This window comes from Theobroma cacao, chromosome 3 (assembly GCF_000208745.1).
Source record: "Theobroma cacao cultivar B97-61/B2 chromosome 3, Criollo_cocoa_genome_V2, whole genome shotgun sequence".
NCBI classification, from domain to species: Eukaryota; Viridiplantae; Streptophyta; class Magnoliopsida; order Malvales; family Malvaceae; genus Theobroma; species Theobroma cacao.
In genome coordinates, this window is record NC_030852.1 from 11,173,132 (window position 1) to 11,196,121 (window position 22,990).

The 22,990-nt window shown below is 35.9% G+C and overlaps 1 protein-coding gene across 1 annotated transcript; it reads right to left on the bottom strand.

Moving 5' to 3' along the window:
- Positions 4,388 to 5,704, bottom strand: LOC108661138. Its single transcript, XM_018117028.1, has 3 exons — positions 5,594 to 5,704; positions 5,222 to 5,479; positions 4,388 to 4,894 (listed from the first exon to the last, which is right to left on the bottom strand). The coding sequence occupies exons 1-3, from the start codon at positions 5,702 to 5,704 to the stop codon at positions 4,388 to 4,390; spliced, it is 876 nt and encodes a 291-aa protein (XP_017972517.1).

Below are 22,990 nucleotides of genomic sequence, written 5' to 3' on the forward strand. Positions count from 1 at the left end.
ATATACATAATCTCATGGCATTTATCATGCTTGCTCAATCATCTCATGTAGTATATGGAATATACATCATATACATAATCTCATGGCATTAATCATGCATACTTAATCACCTCATGTGGTATGTGGAATATACATCATATACAAAATCTCATGGCATTAATCATGCATACTTTATCACCTCATATGGTATATGGAATTTACATCATATACACAATCTTATAGTATACATTATTCATACTTGATCATTTCATATGGTATATGGAATTTGCATTATATACATAATCTTATGGCATTCATCATACCAAACATGCACATTATAGCATCTATAATTAAGCATATAATATCTCATACCTATACTAGTCCGAAGACCGGAGTAATTGAGTGGACTTCAAACATAAGGTGCTTATCCCCTCTTGTGGAAAACTAATACATAGTAGAGTATTTACATACATAGTAGATTTGTAAACCATTTGAAAACCATTGCATCAATCATATCCCATTCTTTAAGAATTTATTTTTCGTAGAAAATCATTTTCATTCTTGAAACTCAAATCCTTTGATAACCACTTTAAAGAAATCATTTCAACATACATAAATAATCCTTTCCATAGAAATCATGCTAGCTTTACATATCAAAATAATTTGAATGTGGGTATCCACTCACCTAATTGGAAAGTCGATTCCTAGCTCCAATCACAACTCTGTTTCAGCGTTATCCATGGAGTTTTCAAGTGTTCGTATGATACAACAATCATCACAATCATTTCTTAGAATAAGAATTTTGTAATAATCATTCTAAGTACTTTCAAAACTACTCAGCTTTGGCTAAACTAATTTTCTAAATAAAACACATGCTTAAAAACCCATAAATCTTTCATCCTTACCTTAGGTGAGCTTAAATGCCTAAGAAAATTATAAAATGTTTAAGGTTTAATCACCCACAGAAATTCTGGGTAGTAAAATAACTATTTAAGTTCTGGAAATCCAACGCCAAAAGATTTAAAAGCTAAAAATGTCATCTTTCTCCATAAAAACCCAAATCTGAGCTTTAGAATCATGAAAATGGAATTTTGGTTTAAAAATGAGTTGAAAGAGCTTATGAGTAGATGTTTTACCTTGCAAATGTGGCTGAGGATTGCCAACCCTCAAAAATGTGATATATTTGTAGGTTAGGGTGTAAAAATACGTTTTTACCCCTTTTATTTTTCTAAAATCGAAAAATGTCCTCTTTATTTTTTAATCTCCATTTACTTAAGCTATTTAATGTAAATAAGCAAACAACCCCCCATTTGGATTTAATAAAAAAATCAAAAAAATAAAAATCCAAAAGAATCAAAATCCCAGTTTTAGTTTCAAGAACAAAATCGAAAAAGTTTGCTCGAAATTAAATTTGCGGCCCTCATTTACCATAGCAAACATATTCTAAAAATTATGGAAAAATCATTTTTATCATATAAAATTCAAGGGAATCGTTACTGTAATACCCCGTACTTTGATATGGTGACTAATAAAGCTTATCGGATGCCAATTGAAGTTAATTATAATGTTTAAAAATGATGAAAGATGAAAGGAATAGTTTAGGATAAAATATTTCACACGCGAGAAAATAATATTAAAATAATAATATTTTTATTGAAGAAGAATTTGCAAGATAAATAGTGACTCGAAAGTGAATTGAGGCATAATAAGGTATTTGGGGTACCAAGGAGACAAGAGGAAATTTTTGGAATAAAATAATATTTTATTAATAAACAATATTAAAATATTAATATTTTATTCAGTATCGAAATTCTCCATGAAGGAGGAGTATATGGTCAATCTAAGTGGGGGAGAAGAAGAACGAGAAAATTTTAGAGAAAAATAATATTAATAGGGCCCGCGTGCCGTTATTTAATAAAGATAGCGAGGGTAAATAAATATTTTAAATATTATAGGGACACCGTGTTGGAGTACAAACTTTATACTTCGTTTGTACATGTGTAAAAGAATGTAATAGAAGGAAATTGGAGTTAAATGAGTGGTGGGAGGATGCAATTAAAAAGGGTAAAATCCTTGGAGGGTAAAATGGTAATTTTGCCATTTGCTTGGTCAAAGCTTCCCAAGGAAGCTTTGACTCCTTTCTTTTTAAGTCATGACCATCCTTATCCTCTCCCACCAGATTTTCTTCTTCTTCCTCCTCCATCCCAAGCCATTTTCTCATTCTCCACCATGAAAAGTTAATTTTCTTTCATTTTCTTTCCTTGTTTTCTTTTCATTTCCTTTCTCTTCTTGCTTCTTCCTTCTCCCAACTCCTTGTGCACCAAAGTTACAACTTCTAACCCTAATTTTCAGCACTTCCAAACCCAAGGAGAGAGAAAGAAAAATCTCTCTTTCTTTCCTTTATTTTCTATTTCTACTTTACTTTCAACAACACTTGAATCTTTGGCTTCAAATCTTCATTTTCAAGGTTGAAAGGTATATATTTCCAACTTTTGGAAATTTTGAATTTATGGTTATATTTTCAGATTTATTTCCTAATTTCTTCAAATTATTTTTCTTGGAAAGATTAGGTTTTTTGTTGATCTTCATGCCCCCAAGCTCATCCAGGTAACGAAATTTTAAATTAGAGTAGTTGGCCAAATGGGTTTGTGAATTAGACTAGAAACTTAGGTTAAATGTTAGGTTAAAGGGTAGATTGCCTAATGTAAATTCATTAGAATTATTAGATTTAATTGATGACTTAATTGAGGTTGTTATGCTTTATTGATAAATATAGGTTTTAATGGTATTTCGAGACTACCTAGATTAGAACCTTGTTGGTGTGTAGTTTTGTCAAGTGAGTGAACTTGCATTCAAAATATTTTGGGAAATGTATTGGTATTTGGACAAAGCGCGTGAATGATTTTTATTTGATTTTTCCTTAAAGATTATACATGGGACCAAGCCTTTATTAAAACGTTTTACGTTATGAGTGTGCAATATGATGAATCCTTGTGCCTTATATGATGTTGATATAAATATATATGTTGCGTATTGATAGTTAATATTGTGTGATAAATATAACCGTGCATGTGCGCGATGTGGGGGATACACATGCCGGTGATGACGGGGTGCGAAAGTGTGGATAGTGATATTGAAGTGTGCGAGTAGGGAGTGCACACAGTGATGTTGATGTGTGCGAGTAGGGAGTGCACATGATGATATTGCCTTGTGTGTGTAGGGAGTGCACATTGGCTGAGTGAGGTGGTGGTATTCGTGTTTATATATGTATATATACATGTGTAAGTGAAAGTTATGGATATAGTAGGTGGATGTAATGTATGTGAAATCTTACATGTTGAATCTTGAAATCTCGCTAATTATCTTCAAATTGAATTGTATTGCAGCGAGAAACTCTCGGGTTCTTGCCACCCGAATCTCGCTGCAGCAAGAATCCACTCTCGCTACAGCGAGAAACCTTCTATCATGGTTACTACCTTGCTTGGTTTCTTCCATATTTTCAACTTCTTTAACCTCACGGTTGATCATGGATTTGCAACATTAAGGGATTAATTAATCAAGTTTGAAATGAGGAGGTTTAATAAAAATTAAACTAAATTGCATTGTTTTCGAACTGAAGTGCATCATGATTTCTAAACTTTCCTTAACATTGCTTATTCCCTTCCTATGTTCACTCACTGAGTTTATACTCATGTTTTTAAACTTCATGTTTTAGGTTTTTCTGTGTTAAAGGTGTCGGATCCTAGGATGAGTTGCTCCTCTCTATCCATTGCTCGGTAGGTTTAACATGACACTAAACGTTAGCAACCGAGCCCAGAGTCACTCCGCTGACGGTGAAGGTCCAATTATGTGTATATGAATACTTGTTGTGAAATGCTAAAATTCATTTGTCAAGCTATATTTGTATATTATGGTTAATGATGCCATTCTGAATGCATAATTGGGTTTTATGAATTGTTTTTAAAGGAACCATATTTGAAACTTACGAATTTTGGATTTTAAAAAAATATGGATTAATGTATAAGATTATATAAATAGGCTTGCTTGGGCTTAGTGGGCTGAGCCCATTGAGCTCTTGCGCCGGTCATGTCCAAAGAATTGGGCTGTGACAATTACCGCCATTTTTTATTTCCAAAAGATTGTTCTATAAAAATCACATATTTTGACCCCTTTCAAACTTAGAAAATTTTCTGCTTCAAAAGTGACAGACCACCAAAAATGCCAATGAATTCTTTTAAAGGTTAAAAATAAGTTTAATGTTCACAAAATATAATCTATGTGCTGACCTAAGGATTTCCTAACTTATTCTCTTACTCAATGTGGGATTTCACATTCTCCCCCTTATGAAAATTCATCCTCGAATTCAACTAATGCACTAACCTTCATGAAATAAGTGTGAATACTTCGCTCACATGTGATCCTTGACTTCCCAAGTCACCTCTTCCCTTGTGTGATCACGCCATTGTACCTTGACCGAGGCTATCTCTTTGGAGCGTAACTTTTTCACTTGCCTATCTAGTATGGCTACTAGTACTTCCTTGTAACTCATATCATCTCCCAACTGTAGGGACTCATGTTTTATCACATGTGATGGGTCTGGTTGGTACTTCCATAGTACCAAAACATGAAACACGGGATGAACATTAGTGAGATTCGACGAAAGTGCCAATCGATAAGCCACTACTCCAAATCTCTCTAAAGTCTCGAAAGGTCCAATATACCTTGGGCTTAGCTTGCCTTTTTTACCAAACCTCATAATGCCCTTGGTTGAAGAAACCCTCAAGAACATATGGTCACCAACCTCAAACTCCAACTCTCGATGTCTATGGTCGGCATATGACTTTTGATGACTCTGTGCCACCAACATCTTGTCTCTAATCAACTGAATCTTATCAGCGGTCTCTTGAACTATCTCCTATCCAAGCAGCTTCCTTTCACCAACGTCAAACCAACATATAGGCGATCTACATCTTCACCCGTATAATGCCTCATAAAGTGCCATCTGAATGCTAGCCTGAAAGTTATTATTGTAGGCAAACTCAAGCAATGGCAAGTGTCAATTCGAAGTGACTCTCAAATCTACGACACATGCCCTTAACATATCCTCTAACGTCTGAATGGTATTCTCGGATTGTCCATCTGTTTGTGGGTGGAAAGTACTGCTAAAGTTTAGCTTAGTACCCAAAGCCTCTTGTACTCTCCCCCAAAATCTACTAGTGAACTATGTGCCTTTATTAGATACTATGGTGATTGGAACTCCATCTAACCGCACTATCTCATCAATATACAGCCTAGCATATTGTGCTGCTCCATAGGTGGTCTTCACTAGTAAGAAATGAGCGGACTTAGTCAGTCTATCAACAATTACCCATATAAAATCATACCCCTTACTCTTGCGGGGTAATCCAGTCACAAAGTCCATAAAAATATGCTCCCACTTCCAATCAGAAACAAATAAAGGTTGTAACAATCCTATAGGCCTTTGATGCTCTACCTTAACCTATTGGCACACTAGACACTTAGCCACAAACTCGACTACATCCCTTTTAAGGCCTTCCCACTAGTACATCTATCTCAAATCATGGTACATCTTAGTGGTGCCTAGGTGAACTACATATGCAGCCACATGGGCTTCCTTTAAAATCTCTCGCCTCAAATCATCAATATCCGACACATATACTCTAGATCCATATCTAAGTAATCCATAAGTTCCTTTAGTAAACATTTGTCCTTTCTTTCCTTAAGGGTTCTTTAGTGCCTTTGCCATAAATTTATTCCGATTTCGATATCTGATACCATAAATCATCAATTACGAGCTAATTAATATGAAATACAACAAAATCCATCATCAACATGTCACCTAATAAATTCGGCCAAAGAGGGTTATTGAAGGGCATGTGCTTTTCTTGCTTGTTTTTCCTTCCAAACATCACAAAATGACTAAAAACACTAGGATATTATGAAATATAGCAAAATTCATCACCAAAACTTCTCTCTCTAGGTTTGGCCAGCAAAGGTTCCCTCTTGAAAACTTGAATTTCAGCCATGGAGAATGAAAAAGAATGCATGGGAAAGGTAGATCACAAGCTAAAATTAAAAAATCTTACCTTTACTTACTTGATTCCTTGAAATCTAACAATTTCTCTTGAATTTTTCTTTCCTAGGGTTTGTTCTTCTCTTTTTCTCTTTGTTCCCTTGCTTGGCCGGCCATAAGAGTGTGAATGTGAGGGTTTTAAGTGAGTTTATATAGGCAATTAAAATAATATTAAAGCTTTACACTTGTCACCTTTTAATTGGTCCATGCCCTAAAACTTAATAATTAAGCATTTCATTCCCACCACATATAATCTCTCACTTAAAAAAATAATGGGTGAAATTCATAGGTTTGACAAATGTCATGGTGGTGTAAATTCCAAAAATTCTAATTACGTCCCCGTGGACACGTAAAATGACCGTTTTGCCCCTATGTTCGGAAAAATGTCAAAATTAAAATTTTTCACTTCTCAAATTCAAATAATGCTCTAATTAATCAAATTTAGTCAAAATATCATCCAACATTCCAATTTTTCCCTTGGGTGGCAAAATGACCATTTTGCCCCTACGTTATGAAAATTTCTGAATTAACTCCAAATCAATCCTCGAATTCTGAATCATCATATTAAGACATTCTAAAATTCAATAACTTTTAAATACATCGTAAAATCTTTATTTGGCCTAGTTCGAGGCTTTAATCAACTTAATTGTACCACTAGGTACAATATTGACTTTTAACGATTTTTCGATATATTCACTTATGCAAACATTCTATCAAGCACATGAATGACATGACAAGTATATAATAGAGTAGGGCTTGACATGTGCTCCCCCACATCGCGCACATGCACGGCTATATTTATTACACAATATCACATCTCAATGCACAACACATATATGTTTATATCAACATAATAAAGGAGTACATGGATTCATCACAGTCACATTTCACAACACAACACAAAAAAAAATGTTTCATCAAGGGCTTGTTCCCATGTGCATTTTAAAGAAAATCAATTAAAATATTTTAAGTGATCCATTCAAACATATATACATTTACCCAAAACATTTTAATGCAAGTTCACTCACTTGTTTTTGTTAATGCTTTTGGATCGACTCCAACTTCAACTAATGCTCAGAGTGAAGGTGTGGGGCCTCGTTGGAACCTATCACACACAATAATATCACAACCAACTCAATTTACATAAATGTTACTACAAAAGCTATTTTCTAATTCAAACTTTACTAGTTATTCCTAACTAACTTCCAATTACCATTTGACTGGCTATCTATTCTCCCTACTCTAGTAACACAAGAAATAAATAAACAAACCTAAAAAAATTAAAAAATAAAATAAAACAACTCACAACTCCAATTACTAGCCATTATCAACAACCTAAAATCAATCCTAATTCATTACTCACCTTGGTAGATTTATAGTTGAATTCTTTCTCAAGAGTTCTCAAGCTATTATGGACAATCTTTTTCTCTCTCTAAAATGTCAAACTAGTGAGAGAAAGTATTGAGGAAAAACTTTTGAGGGTTCTTGAAGTGTAGAAGTGAAAGAGCATTGAAAATCCTATGACAAAGTATATAAAGACATACGTTTTGGGGTTACCATGAGAAAATTTATGGAGGTTTCAAAGCAAGCTTCCATGGAAGATGAGAAAACGTGAGACGGGGAGAAGAGATGGAAAGAAGAAGAAGAAGCTGCTGGAAGTTAGAAAAAGCTACTAGAAGTTAGATATTTATATCTAAAGTTTATCCAAGTTTTACTTAATTTACAAAAATGCCATTAACAAGCTGGCTTTATCTTTCTCCTGTCCTTTGTGCAATCTTTTTACTCTTTTTACACTAAAACAAAGTCCATAATAGTCTAGAAATACTGGGGTTCACGAAAACTTAAAAGTTTTGACTCGAGATGAAAAATGACCATTTTGCTCCTACTATGAAAATTATCATTATTTCTATTTTCTTCATTTATTTATCATTATATACATCATTAATTTATTCCTTATGCCTACTTAGACCTTAATAATATGAGGAAACCTAATTCTAGGAGCTCACTAAAAAAATGACGAAATTACCCCTAGTCTGTGTTATCTCGTCTACTTCTAGCTGCGTGTCTATAAAGGTTGAGGTCTCACATGAATTCACTATTACATGCAAATTATAGCATGCAAAAAGGAGAAAGTTAGTGGGGAAAAAGTGGGGGTCCCACCATGTGAAGTAAAAGAAAGAATAAAGCTAAATTTATTTGCATGTGATGAGATTGGTGCATAAAGTGGTCAAATGAGGAAAGTAAAATGTGGGATGCATGTGATTTGAATGGTTTGATGAGTGACTAAATAAAATACAAGATAAAAGCTTGTGCATGAAATGTGAGTGGAAGAATAAGGTGGTGCATGAAACAACAAATGAAGAAAAGAAAGATGTGATAATGAGGTGGCAGATGGAGAAGTAGAATGAAGATAGATAATGGACCAATGAGCAAGGGAGGAAATTGATGCATGAAAGGTGATTAGGGAATGAATTGGTCCAATGGGAGTTAAGGAATAAATGAAGAAAGGATTGCATGGCATGACATGTAAAGGAAAAATAAAATAGAAAAAGGGAAGTAACCTTGTGCAATCCGCCCATGTATGAGAAAATGAGAATGAAAGCCATTTCAAGGCTTTTGCCTTGAGAGAATCCACCCCATTTGGAAGAGAAATGAAGGGAAAATAGCCTTGTGAGGCTTCCACCCGAGAGGAGAGAAAGAGTTGAGTGAAAAAGCTTGGAGGAGGCTCGATTTTGGGGAAGATTGGAGAAAAATCGAAAGGTTTTCTCTTGCATGCCATGGTTGGAGCTTTAAGAAGGCATGGAAGGTTCGGCCTAGTGGTTCCAAGCTAAGGAAGGTAAGAGCTATCATTTTGCTTGAATGCATGCCTCGTGAATCGAATGTAATGTGAGATTGTGCTTGTGATAGCTAAGAAATATCAAGGAAAAAGGACTAGAAACCGCAAGGAAGAACATGGATGATCCACAAGTTCAACCAAGTTATGGTAAGTAGAACTTTGATTTTGGTTATGAATTTTTTGAGGAAATGAGTTGGTAATTGTGTGAGAATGTTTGTGGCAGCAAAGATCTACGAGATTTGAAAGAAATAGATGCATGCATATGGGTCAATCTTGGAATGCATGGTGATTTTAAGCAAGACAAGTAATGGGTAAGTGTTTTTAACCTTGAGATCATAAGTAGAAAGGAATAATAAGATGTGCATTGATTGTTTATGCTTGTGGCAGTAATGGTGACTAAGGATGTGAGAAAATTGTGAACTATATATGGAATTCAAGCCAAAACCGAAAGGTAAGCATGCAATGTGACTACATTGTGTTGTGTTGGCTTTGGTTGGTTGAAAGTTCATAGATTGTATGTTAGATTATTGTGAATGATAAGGATGAAAAATATGAAAATTGATTAAGGAATCATTAATCAAGGTGCTGCCCATATATGTGTATGATTAAGCATATTGAGTTTAATTTGTTGCTAAGAAGTGTGTAAGTGAGGAAAGTTTGCCGTGGTGGTGTATCGAAAGAGGTAACGAGCTACCGGCAGTAAGATTAGCTAGAAACGCACTCGAATCGATAGCGACGTAGTGTCCCTACTACTGTAAGGTGAGTAGGGGGTATTTATTTCAAAATCTCCATAATTATATATCGATATACATTAATAAACATTGTCGATTTTCTTCAAATGCAATTGCAGATAGCATGAGTTGTTAACCTCGTTAGGCTATTTTTAAATGGATTTACGATCAATTATAAACTATTATTATGGACAGCATGAGCTGGTAGAAAGGTTAGGCGAATTGTGGATGTTATGACCTTTGAGATTGTTTTGGATATTTATGTAGATAAGCTATATGTAAAGTGTTTTAGAAATCAACAAACAAGCTTTTTTGAAATGTTTGCATCAAATCAGTGCCTTGCATTTTAGTGTGACATGCATAGTTAAATGCATTTATTAAATGGTTTAAATGTAAATTTTCGAGAGCCGATTTTAGTCCTATCTTTCTACAAATGTTTACACCATGTGTTTTATTGTGAAAAAAGGGCAATTTGAAAGGTCATCGAACCTTGTTTTCAAATGGTTTAAAGCAAAAGTTTCAAAAACCTTGATTTGGTTTTGAAAATGGTTTTAACAAACCAAGAGTGTTGAAAATAGGCCAAATGTCACATCGAAATAGTGTGACCCTTGTGCACAAGTGAGCTTTAGCTAGAGAGCTTTTGGGTTGCCAATGGGCTATTAAACGTGGCTAGGGCCACGGTCTGTGATTATACATGGCAAGGCCACGGGTTGTTATATGTGGCTAGGCCACAAGTCGATATACATGGTTACGACTACTTGATTTCTCTAATGTCAGCCAACATCGTCGAACTACCATGGATGTGGGAATCCGATGGAGCGGTGCTCTCGGATTATTATTACGTGGAAGAGGGTCCACAGATTGATTGTTTATGATTACCTACTCAAGAGCCTTGAGAGTTTTTAGACTCGTACTCTTTCGCATGGTGGAGAGTTAATGTTTTTCTACAACTCCCCTATTTAATCGAAAGCTTTCAACGCTTACTTAATGATTATGAGTTGGTTTATGTGGCTGTATACGTGGATTTTTACCTGCCACACATTTCAAGAGCAAGTGTACTTATATACGGTTATTTGTATTTTGATGGAACGTGATTTTTTCGATTATTGAAATTTGTTTTGCTACCTTTGTTTTCGGCATCGTTTTGCCAAGTGAAATGTTGCATTATGATTTTAGGGCATCATTTTTACAAGGCACAAACACCCTACTTGCGATTTGATTTTTCTAAGATTATTATTCTTATTCTAGTTTTATCATTCAAATGATTTGCCTTAAGCTTGTTTCCCATCTACACCCTGCTCATGGAGCCGATGATCACTGAGTATGTGAGACTCACCCCCTTATTTCCTCTTTTACAGATAGTGATCGGCCCAGCGTGCATTCATCGGCACTTAGGGTCCACTGCGGACAGGTAAAAGCATTTCATCACACTTTATTTCGAGTCGCTCCGCTACTAGAGGTCGAGTCAATTGTTATGTATTTATTTACTGTAAATAGACACTAGTCTCAATGTGATTGTATAGTTAGATATTATACATTTGGATGTAGTTTTACAATTATGTGGAATAAAGGTTAAGTTGATTTATTATGACTATTGTTCAATACTATATTGCAAAAGGCTATACGGTACAAGGGATTACATAGATTGGTGAACGAATATAATGAATTAACGAGAGTTTCTAATAAGGCTTGTTCGAGACTTGGCGAGTTCTTTCGCAAGTCTCGGACATTGGTAACGATTGAGAAAAGGGTTGTTACACGATTCTAGTGATTTTGTTTGAAAATCCTTGATTGAAAGATCAAGGTAGTGGATATAGGTCAAAGAGACCAAACCGCTATAAATCTTTAAGCATTGTCTACCCTCTTTTATTTTTCATTACACTCTTCTTCAAATCATTCTTTCATCAAGCATTTAACCTCTCATCATTGACCTCTAACTAGATTCTAATTAGAAATTAAGCTTAGTGACATTCAAAAAGTGCTATTCACCCCCCTCTAGCACACATCTTTGGGACCAACATCATGCGTACACTGTATCAATGATCTCTTCTCAATTGAAATATGGGCTAAACTTCCCATGGACTTCTGGCTTAAAGCATCAACTACCACATTGGCTTTGCCAAGATGGTACAGTATCATACAGTTATAATCCTTAAGCAACTCCAACCATCAACGAGACCTAAGGTTGAGATCTCTCTGGTCAAAAATATACTTGAAACTCTTGTGATCTGTGTAAATCTCACAAGTCTCACCTTACAAGTAGTGCCTCCATATTTTCAAGGCAAATACTATGGCAGTCATTTCCAAATCATGTGTGGGTGTCACAACCCAAATTATAAGCCATGACTAGCGCATGGGCCCAATGGGCACAACCCACTAAGCCCAAGCAAGCCTCTTTATGTGATCCTGTTCATTATTCTATAAATCATACATCATCATTTCTAAAGGCACAATTCGTAATTCTCAACTATGAGTACTTCAGTAATATGCCATGGCATCTAAATACATATGTTTGTGTTCTCCCAAAATAATGTCATCCATTGCCAACTCACGATGCCATCATCAATCAAAATATACATATTTTGTTTGATAAATAATTCTTAACAATTCACATCTAGTATACATGTACACAAGCAAAAGACCCTTGACTACTAGCGGAGTGACTTTGGGTAGGGGTACTACTACTGAATGCCATGGTACCTACCAAAAGGTGAATATAAGTGGACACCTCAATCTAGGTCTCAACTGCCTCCGAATCTGAAAACATGAAGTTGAAAAGGGTGAGTTTAACCCAATGAGTGAACATAGGAAGGGAACAAGCAAACAATATGGAAAGTTTTAGAAAACACGATGCACTTATGTTAAAAAAATGCAATTTAGCTTAATTTCTTGTTAAAACCCCTTAATTCAGCCCTTGATTATTTAATCCCTTAGTGTTGTAGGATCCATGATCAATAATGAAGTTAAAGAGTGGGAACTACGGTGAGAACAGTGACTCCCAAGATAGAAAGTCTCTCGCTGTGACGAAAATCAATTTGGCTGCGGTGAGAACAGTGACTCGCAAGACAAAAAGTTTCTCGGTACGGCGAAAATCAATTTGGCTACGGCGAGAACAGTGACTCCGAAGACAGAAAGTTTCTCACTGTGGTGAAAATCAATTTGGCTGCGGCGAGAACAGTGCAAATGGGGTTAGGAAGATTTTCGCTACTGCGAAAATCCAATCTTACTGCAGCGTAAATAAGGTTCTTAGTAATGCCCTTATTTAGATTCGATTTATATATATTGGCTCACCCCTAATGCAGTTTATATATCATAAACAAACCCGATGTTATGTGTAAACATGTATACAACTACCAGCTCAACCCAACTCATGTGCACTCCCAGGTCACATCACCACCGTCAAGTGCACTCCCACACCGCACGCACACGGTTATAGTTGTCATACCATATTACCTTTCAAGGCATAACATACATATCAATATAATATAGAAAACACATGAATTCATCACATTACACATTTCACCATGTATGGACGTTTCATCAAAGGCTTGTTCCCATGCATAGTTTAAACAAAACAAAAATAAAATTTTTCAAATGATTCATTCAAACGCATATGCATTTATCCCAAAACATTTTAAATGCAAGTTCACTTACTTGTCTTTGTTGATTTTTCTTTTTGATCGACTCCAACGTCAACTAATGCTCCAAGTGGAAATGTGGGGTCTCGTTAAAACCTATCACACACAAAAGCATCACAACCCACCCAATTTACATGAATGTAAATCCAAATATTGGTTACTAAATCAAACCTTACTAGTTTTTCCTAACTAGTTTTCAATCACTATTTGACTAGTCAACTTAATACTAACTCCAACCAATTTCATAACACTTCTTTCATTACTTCCATTTTCCAACACCTATATCATCCTTAAAATTTAAATTCCAAACTTAATTAATTCCCTTAGTGACATCTTACACCAACACAATGCTTTTTATTAAACTAGTCATTTGTTTGCACTATTCTAATCACACTAGAGATAAATAATCACATTTCCACCACAATATAACCTTCAACAATAAACAGCCCACAAATATAATTATTGGCCATCATTAACAACTTAAAAATTAGCCCTAACTCATTACTCACATTGGTGGACTTGTAGTTGAATTTCCATAGCGAGGATTAAAGAGGGGAAAATTCCTTCAAGAGTTTTTTTAAACTAGTTTGAAGAGTTTCTGTAGTATCCCGTACTTTGATATGGTGGCTAATAAAGCTTACGTGTGAAACCCAACCTTCATAGATGCGTAACTCGAGGTGGAACTTATGTTTAAAGGTTTAATTTGAGCTAATGATGCTAGTTTTACGTTACTTATAATTATTTATGTCATTATAGGAGTAGGATTCAAAAATAATTTCAATGGGTGAAGAAAGGTGCATAATGGGTTGTTGTTCTATTTGCATATATTTCGGTTTTTCAAGAATATCTCCCACTAGAGGAGTCCAAATGACATGATTTTTATACCATTAGAAAGCTAAGAGGCAGGGATACAACTTTTATGTTTACCACTTTGCCTAGTTTTGAGAGTAAGATAGTCAAAAACCTTTGTCATTGTAAAAGTACTGCACTAGAAGAACAGAGTTTGACAAAACATTTGAACGCCGCGACACTGGAAATTGAGAGCTGCTGCCTCACCATAATTTCCACAAATAGCAAGTTTAGGGGATTTTTGAAGCTAGGACTTTTAGGGGTTGCTTAAGGGACCTCTTTTAGAGGATTTTGGACCTTTTCCCAATGTCAAAAGAGTAAAAAGATTACACAAGAAAATGAAGAAGACAGTGGCCTTGTTAAGGGCATTATTGTAATTGCATGAAAAATTGGATAAGCCTTGGCTATAAATATCATTTTCCATCAGCTTCTTCTCATTTTTTCCAATAGCTTCCACCAGCTTCCAGCAACTTCTTTTTTCTTCCTCCCCACCCAAAGCCTTATTCACCTTTACCACCATGAAAATGGAGTTTTTCAATTTCTTTTCCTTGTTTTCTTCTTATTTCCTTTCTTTTCTTACTTCTTTCTTCTCTAAACTTCTTGGGCACTAAACCTAAAGTTTTAAACCCCAATTTCTAGCACATATAAACCCTAGGAGGAGAAGAAAGAAAAAAAAAAGAAAAAAAGGAAGAAAAGCTTGGTTTTGTAATTCAAGCAAGCTAAGGTAAAGATTTTGTGTTTTTAAGCTTATGGTTGGTTAAATTCTTGGAAAAATTATGTGTGAATCATTTTGTGGCAGCTATGGTGACCATGGGTGTGAGGAAATTATGAATTTCGTTGAGTGAAATTCAAGCTAAAACCAAGTGGTAAGCTTAATGCTACAATTTGAAGTTTATGATTGGTCTAGTATGGTAAGAATGATTACGTGCATATGTAGTGTTATTGTGATGTCATGGGTATGGTTGGAATGCAATTATATTGATTGGAAGTTTGGTGTGTAGATATGTGTTGTTAGGAAAGGTTTAAAAGGTTATGCATGTTAGTGTGCAGGAATGAATATTAATGTTATGCTTGGTGGCAACATGTAAATGAGGATGGTGGTACATGTAGCCTTAGAAAATATTGATGGAAGTAAATTTATAGTTGCTGCCATATGTTAGGTAATTGTTGTGGAAATGGTGGATAAACTTGATAAATATCCTTAGACAAGATTTATATATGTGCTAGAGTCATAAATAAGTTGCTGATATCCATAATCTAAAGAATTACGCAAGTAAAGATAAAGTCCACTTTGGTAAAGAATGTGTCAAGATATAAGTTAGTTGGATGAGGATTCATGATTGAAGGAAAAAGAAAAAGAGAAGTAGAAATGAGGTACACTAAAGATATTGAATTTGGATTGTTGCTAGGAAGTACAAAAATAAAGATAGTGCACGGTGGTGGCGTGCTAGAGGGAATAACGAGCGACCGGCAAGTAGAATAGCTAGATACGCCTTCGAACAAATAGCGATGTAATATCCCGCTATCATAAGGTGAGTGAACTTGCATTAAAACGCTTTGGAATAAATGATTATATGCTTGATTGAGCCACTTGAAATATTTTGTTGGTTTTTCTTTAAAAATTTACATGGGAACAAGCCCTTAATGAAATGTTTTGATATTATGAGATATGAACATGATGAATTCATGAGTTTCTACATTATGTTGATGTATATATTATACACTGAATGATACTTTTGAGTGATAATTATGACCTAGCCATGTGCAGTGTAGGAGTGCACATGAGCTGTGTTGACCCAACCATGTGCGGTGTAAGAGTGTACATGAGCTGATGATGACCCAGCTATGTGCGGTGTGGTAGTGCACATAAGCTGAGACAGAGTTGGGGGTGAGGTCGGTGTTCATATGCATGTTTATATGTTATATATATATAGAGGTTTTGAAAATTATATTGTGGTTGCATTGATTTTTGAATGTTAATTCTTGAGAAATGGTTTCCACTTGATTATCACCGTAGTAAAAAAATGGATTTTCGTTGTGACAAGAAATTGAGTTAAATTACATTGTCTTCAACATAAATGCATCATGATTTCTAAAACTTCCCGTATTGATGCTTGTTCCCTTCTTATGTTCACTCACTGAGTTTGTACTCACTTTTTTTTTAAACTTCATGTTTTAGGTTTTTTTGAGTTAAAGGTGATTGGATCTTACGACGAGGTGCTCCTCCCTATCCATTGCTCGGTAGGTTTAACACGACACTAAATGTTAGCAACCATGCCCAGAGTCACTCCACTGACGGTCAAGGTCTAATTATGTGTATATGAATACTTGATGTAAAATACGAAGGTTCATTTGTCAAGCTATATATGTATATTATTGTTTGATGATGCCATTGTGAATGCATAATTGTGTTTATGAAGTGTTTTCAAAGGAACTATATTTGAGCATTACAAATTTTGGATTTTAAAGGGATATGGATTAATGTATAAGATTGCATAAAGAGGCTTGCTTAGGCTAAGTGGGTTGAACCCATTGGGCCTTTAGGTCGATCATGGCTCAAAAATTGGGCTGTGATAGTTTCTCTCTCCAAAAATGTTCAGCTAGTGAGAGAAAGTGCAAAGGAAAACATTTTAAGGTGAAAAAGTGAAAGAGCACAAAAAATCCTATGAAAAGTGTACCACAAACATGAAATTTGGAGTTAGTATGAGAAAGTCATGGGGGTTTCAAGGATGGCCTCCATGGAAGATGAAAAATCTACAATGGAGAGAAGAAATGAGAGGAAGAATGGAGAAAGTGTTGGAAAGTGAGATATTTATTCTTAGGGTTGACAAAAGTTTCACATATTTACGAAAATGCTATTAACAAGTTAACTTTGTCTTCCCCCATTCTTTTGGTGTAATCTTTTACTCTTTTGATATTGAGAAAAGGTCCACAATAGATTAGAGGTACTCGAGTTCACGAAAACTTAGAAATTTAGAGTCAAGAGCTAAAATTACCATTTTTCCCTTACTGTGGAAATTATTTTTCTTTATATTTATTCAGTTATTTTACTTACTTAGACCTTAATAATACTAGAAAACCTACCTCTAGGAGCTCACCAAGAAAAATGACAAGATTACCCTTAATCATCCACGTCATCATTCTTACCTCGCGTTACGTGTCTATAGAAATTGAGGTTTCACAGTGGGGTGGTTTTGCTCATGCTTCTTGAGCTGTCTCGACGCGTATGCTATCACTTTTCCATTTTGCATCAAAACACATCCATGTCATACTTGTGATGCATTGCAATAAACTATATAACCCCCCCTATACCACAAGGTAAACTCAACACCAGAGTTGTGGTAAAACAAGTCTTGAGCTTCCTAAAACTCTTTTCACATGCATCTGTCCATGTAAACTTGATACCTTTTTGTGTCAACTTAGTCATAGGAGCAACTATCTTGGAGAAATCCTTAATGAATCTCCTATAGTATCCAGCCAGCCTTAGAAAACTCTGTATCTTCATTATCGAAGTAAGTCTTGGCCATTTCTCTACTGCCTCAATCTTCTTTGGGTCCACCATTACACCATCCTCAGATACAATGTGGCCCAAAAAGATAACACTATCTAGCCAAAACTCACACTTGGAGAACTTGGCATATAGCTTGTGCTCCCTCAACGTCTATAGCACAATCCTCAAGTGCTGCTCATGTTCCTCCCAACTCCTCGAATACACTAAGATATTGTCAATGAACACAACCATAAACTTATCCAAATATAGTCTAAATACCATATTCATCATATCCATAAAAGTTGCAAGGCATTAGTCAATCCAAATGGCGTAACCAAAAACTCATCATGACCATACCTCGTACGAATTGTAGTCTTGGGTATGTCTACACCTCTGATCCTCAACTAGTGATACCCTGATCGTAGATGAATCTTAGAGAAACACTTAGCCCCTTGCAATTGATCAAACAAATCATTGATACATGGGAGGGGATACGTGTTCTTGATGGTCACTTTGTTCAACTGCTTGTAGTTGATACAAAGCCTCATCAAACCATCTTTCTTTTTCACAAATAATACCGGTGCACCCCATGGCAAGACACTAGGGCAAATGAAGCCCTTGTCCAATAAATCCTCCAACTAATCCTTAAGCTTCTTAAGCTCAGTCAATGTCGTTTGGTATGGCGGTATAGAAATCTAATTGGTGTCCTGCACCAAGTTTATGCAAAATTCTATTTCTCGCTCTAGAGGTAATCCAAGTAACTCTTCTGGGAATACATCTATGAACTCCCTCACAATAGGTACATTTCCCACATTAATTGCCTCTGCTTGGGTGTCTATCACCACAGTCAAAAAGCCTTGACATCCACGTCTCATTAATTGACTAGCAGTCATGGCTGATATCAGGCTATTGGAGGCCATGTTATGATCTCCTTGTATATAGAAGGATGTCTCTCCAAGGTAGTTAAACTTAACTCTCTTATGGTGACAATCCACACTAGTGTAATTGGGAGATAACCAATCCATCCTAAAAATCACATCGAATTCAAGCATGTCCATTAGTATCAAATTTGCTTGTGTATCCATTTTTCTTAACTCGAACCACAAAAGCTCTACACTCATATTCTGTCACAAATACCTCTCTTAAGGGTATGGTGACAACCAATTCCTTTCCATAGTCAACATTAGCCTTATCCACAATGTCATGACAATACTTCATGCCATGATTAATAGTAAGCTATGGAGACTTACATAATGTCCCCAAAATAAATAGCTACAATCCATATCACATCACAAATAATACTCCTCGCGATCTAACGTGGGTAGTACTTTCCTATATAGTTAACATTATCATAGAGCAATTTCATCATTTAATCACCACAAGGCCAACCCATTACTTGTGCATGGTTGGAAATGAAGCTCTATTGTAGCACTATGCCTTTAACACGATTTAGTAAACAGGATTGATAATATCCCCAATTGTCAACCTCGACATTTCACACTTAGACTTTCATGAGTCATCAACTTATCCATAGTGATATCCATTGAAATCTTATCAACAAGGGTTGGTCCTACACCTATAAGACTTTTGGATTCAAAATCCTTTCTACTATGTCTCGAACACAAGGTATCTATTTCAACATGAATCAGGTAGGCACATCTTAGCCCTTTATCGACCTATCAAGCCTTTCAACTTCCCATAGTTTCTTATTAGCATCTTTTCCAAGGGATTGTGTACTCCAATCCTCGAAAAGATTAACATAATTTTCATTACCCTTTCACATCTAGGTTAACATGAAGGTGTTGTGTATTTACCATACACCAAAATCATTTACTAGTTCGCATTAGTCTACGTTTTAACGCCATTATCAATTATCCATAATTCTTCATCTAATCATTTAAGGTTCTACTCAACCCGAGGGTCATCATCAACACCTCTTGAACAAAATACATACCTTTACCTCTTTTTGTCAATGTCCAAGCATTTCTAGTAGTTTTCCCCTTTATTGGGTAATAGGCCGAATTAGGTCAGCACCGCATTTAAGCGGTAGTCGGATAAGTTGCATATCATATCATGCATATACACCGAGCCTGAATTGATTTTATAATGGTCAAGCATTAATGTGGTGAATTATGTATTGTACATTGTGGATATGTGGTGAGCAAATTACAGTAGTGACAGTATAGAGATTGTGCTTAAAGACTGGGATTAGGAGTACATCGACTCCTAGAACAGTGAGTGAACTTATTATCGTCTTAATTATCTAGAGTAATTTTATACAATTGTGTGATTTTATAGAAAATGGGTTTAAATGGTAAATTGCTATGTTTTAGGAGAAATTGTGATTTTATAAAATGATTTTATAAATTTTCTGAAAAATTGAATACTGGTTTTGAAAATAAAGTAATTGGAGACTGTCTGCTTGTGTTATAAATTTTGTTTTAAATTATATGGCTTATAGCAATATGTGAGCGTGAATGGCAAAGTCGGTTTTTCTATCAAAATTATATTTGTACTGTGTATTCAGCCTTGAGAGGCTAGGTTGCGATAAAATTGCCATGTCGTGCAGAAAAAGATTTTATAAATCAGGTGGTAGATAAAATAATCCATAATCCCTGCAGTGGAGGTTCTGTGGACCAGCCTAAGAGAGGGGGCACAGAATCATATATTTTTATTATATTTTTACCTCGATCGGAGAGTCGTGTGATGGGTATCTCTAAAGGTAAAGATTTGAGTGCACTTCAAGTGGACCACCGCGTGAGAGTGAGACTCAGTCAACGCCAAGGCATGGCTAGAATTTCGGATGTAAAGACATTTAACCGCCTTAGTGGTCTCGGTCAGATGCCTAGGCTAAGGCATCCTCGGGAATGATTTTGGCAGAAGCCAAGTTTTGTGAGATATATAAGCCATGTTGATTAATTGAGTAAAATAAATATTCATGTTATGAAACATATATTAGAAAAGAATATTTTAATTCGTCTCCATTTACTCGCCTTTAGATAGTTTAGATGGTGTTTGTTTACTCACTGGGATTTTATAATCTCACCACCCTCAATTTCCTACATTTTAGGCTCGAGATAGTCGATAGATAGCCGATTGCATCAAGGACTTCAGTTAGCCTTGCATCGACAAAATTGTAAGTTCATAGACTCGCACCTTATTGGTTAGTTGGGGGCCCACGTGTTACTGTAAAAGTAATTTTATACTTCAATTATTTGCTTTAAAGTACGTATGAATATATTTAGCTTTTACACTACAGAAATTAATTACGAATTTTTCTATAAATATTATTTTTTTATTTAGAAAATAAAATATTTTATTGAATATTAGTATTTTATTCAAACAATTATAATTTCATTTCAAATAATTATTTTAGACATCTAAATTTACTTTAATTATGAAACATGTGTTTTTCGCCCACACATCTGTTTTTGGCGGGTTTCAGTATTTTCGAAGAAAAATGACGAAAATGCCCCTGTGAGCCAAAAAATAATATTATATTGTTTTGATTTGGAAACGACTTATGATTTCTTGAAATGTGAGATTTAATAACTATCGCTCAATGGGAGATGAGAAAGCTGATGCTAAGCCTTGCGGGGTTCCGATCGACATTTCGGGAAATAAGTGCCTATCGAGACGTTTAGGCGGTTGTCATGGGCTCGATGAGAGTTTCGGGTCATGACAATTAAAGTGGTATCATAGCATTATTTAAAGATCAGAGATTTTGGTTTTAAAGCTTTAGATTTTAAAGTTTTTTATTTTAAAGTTGCTTTAAGAAATCCACATTGACACTGCGTGGCCCCGAGTTAGGTTAAGTAAGGTTAGATTGAATATGATGCATTTGCATATAGAACTTGAGGTTGCCTAAGATTGTGTTATTTATCTTTATAGATCACTATGCCTCCTAGACGCGAACGCTCATCTGTTACTAGATCAACAGGGAGAGGAAGGGGTCGTCCCCAACCTCATCAGCAAAAGGTAGTAGAGGAGGGATCAGCTGCATCCAGGTATCGAGCAGCACCTGTTGCTGAGCAGGCAGAGAGTCCTCCACATCCACCTCCTCCGCCACCTACTAGCAATCCTGCAATGCCTCTTGAGATGGCACAAGCATTGGTAGCCTTCTTTACCGCAATGGCTAGTCAAGCTCAGACTGGTCAGGCTCCACCTATAGTGCCTCAAGCTACTCCTTCAATTTCGGTAGTACAGGATGTATCTATTTCTAAGAAGCTGAAGAAGGCTAGGCAACTTGGTTACATGTCTTTCATGGGTGAGTTGGATGCCACTGTGGCAAAAGACTAGATTAACCAAGTTTCAGAGACTCTCTCTGACATGAGATTAGACGACAATATGAAGCTAATGGTGGCTACGAGATTACTAGAGAAGAAGGCTCGTACTTGGTGATATTCGGTGAAGTCCCGTTCCACTATTCCTCAGACATGGTCAGACTTCCTTAGAGAATTTGATGATCAGTATTTCACTTATTTCCATCAGAAAGAAAAGAAGAGAGAATTTCTAAGTTTAAAACAGGGGAATTTAACGGTAGAGGAGTACGAGGCTCGTTTTAATGAGTTCATGTTATAAGTGCCAGATCTAGTGAAATCTGAGCAAGATCAGGCCAATTATTTTGAGGAAGGGCTCCGTAATGAGATTAGAGAGCAGATGATAGTGACTGGTAAGGAGCCGCATAAGGAAGTAGTGCAAATGGCTTTAAGGGCTGAAAAGCTCGCAAATGAAAATAGGAGAATGTAAGTTGAGTCTGCAAAGAGGAGGAATCCGAGTGTATCCTCCAGCCAGCCACCAAAAAGGGGCAAGGATTCACCTGTATCAGGAAGTAATGCCTCTGTTCCAGTAACATCTTCCCAACCTTCATTTTCACAAACACAATAGAGGCTTGCGAGATTCGGTAGGTTTGAGATGACTGTTTCTGGGAAAAGATCCCAAAGTTCTGATAGATGCAGAACGTGTGGGAATTATCATGTAGGGCTGTGTAAGGGGCCGATACAATGTTTTCATTATGATCAGCCCGATCACATTAGGAGTAACTGTCCTCAATTAGGACAGGCTATTGTAGCTGTTCCATTCCCACTAGTTCGTATGGATATACAAGGGAGAGATTTGGTTGAATCACAGTAGAGGCAAGGTGTGACCATACAATTCGGAGTGGAGAGTAACACTCCAGTATATCCACCTTCTAAACCACAGACTCGTTCTTCGACAAGAGTTTTTGCTATAACGAAAGATGAAGCACGAGTCCAACCTAGAGAAAGTGAGTGAAAAGTTAGATGAAATGTGAGATAGTGACAAGGGATGTTAATATCAAACGAGGAGAATGTAAATAAAAGTTTCAAGAATAACATAGTAAATGAGTTCATA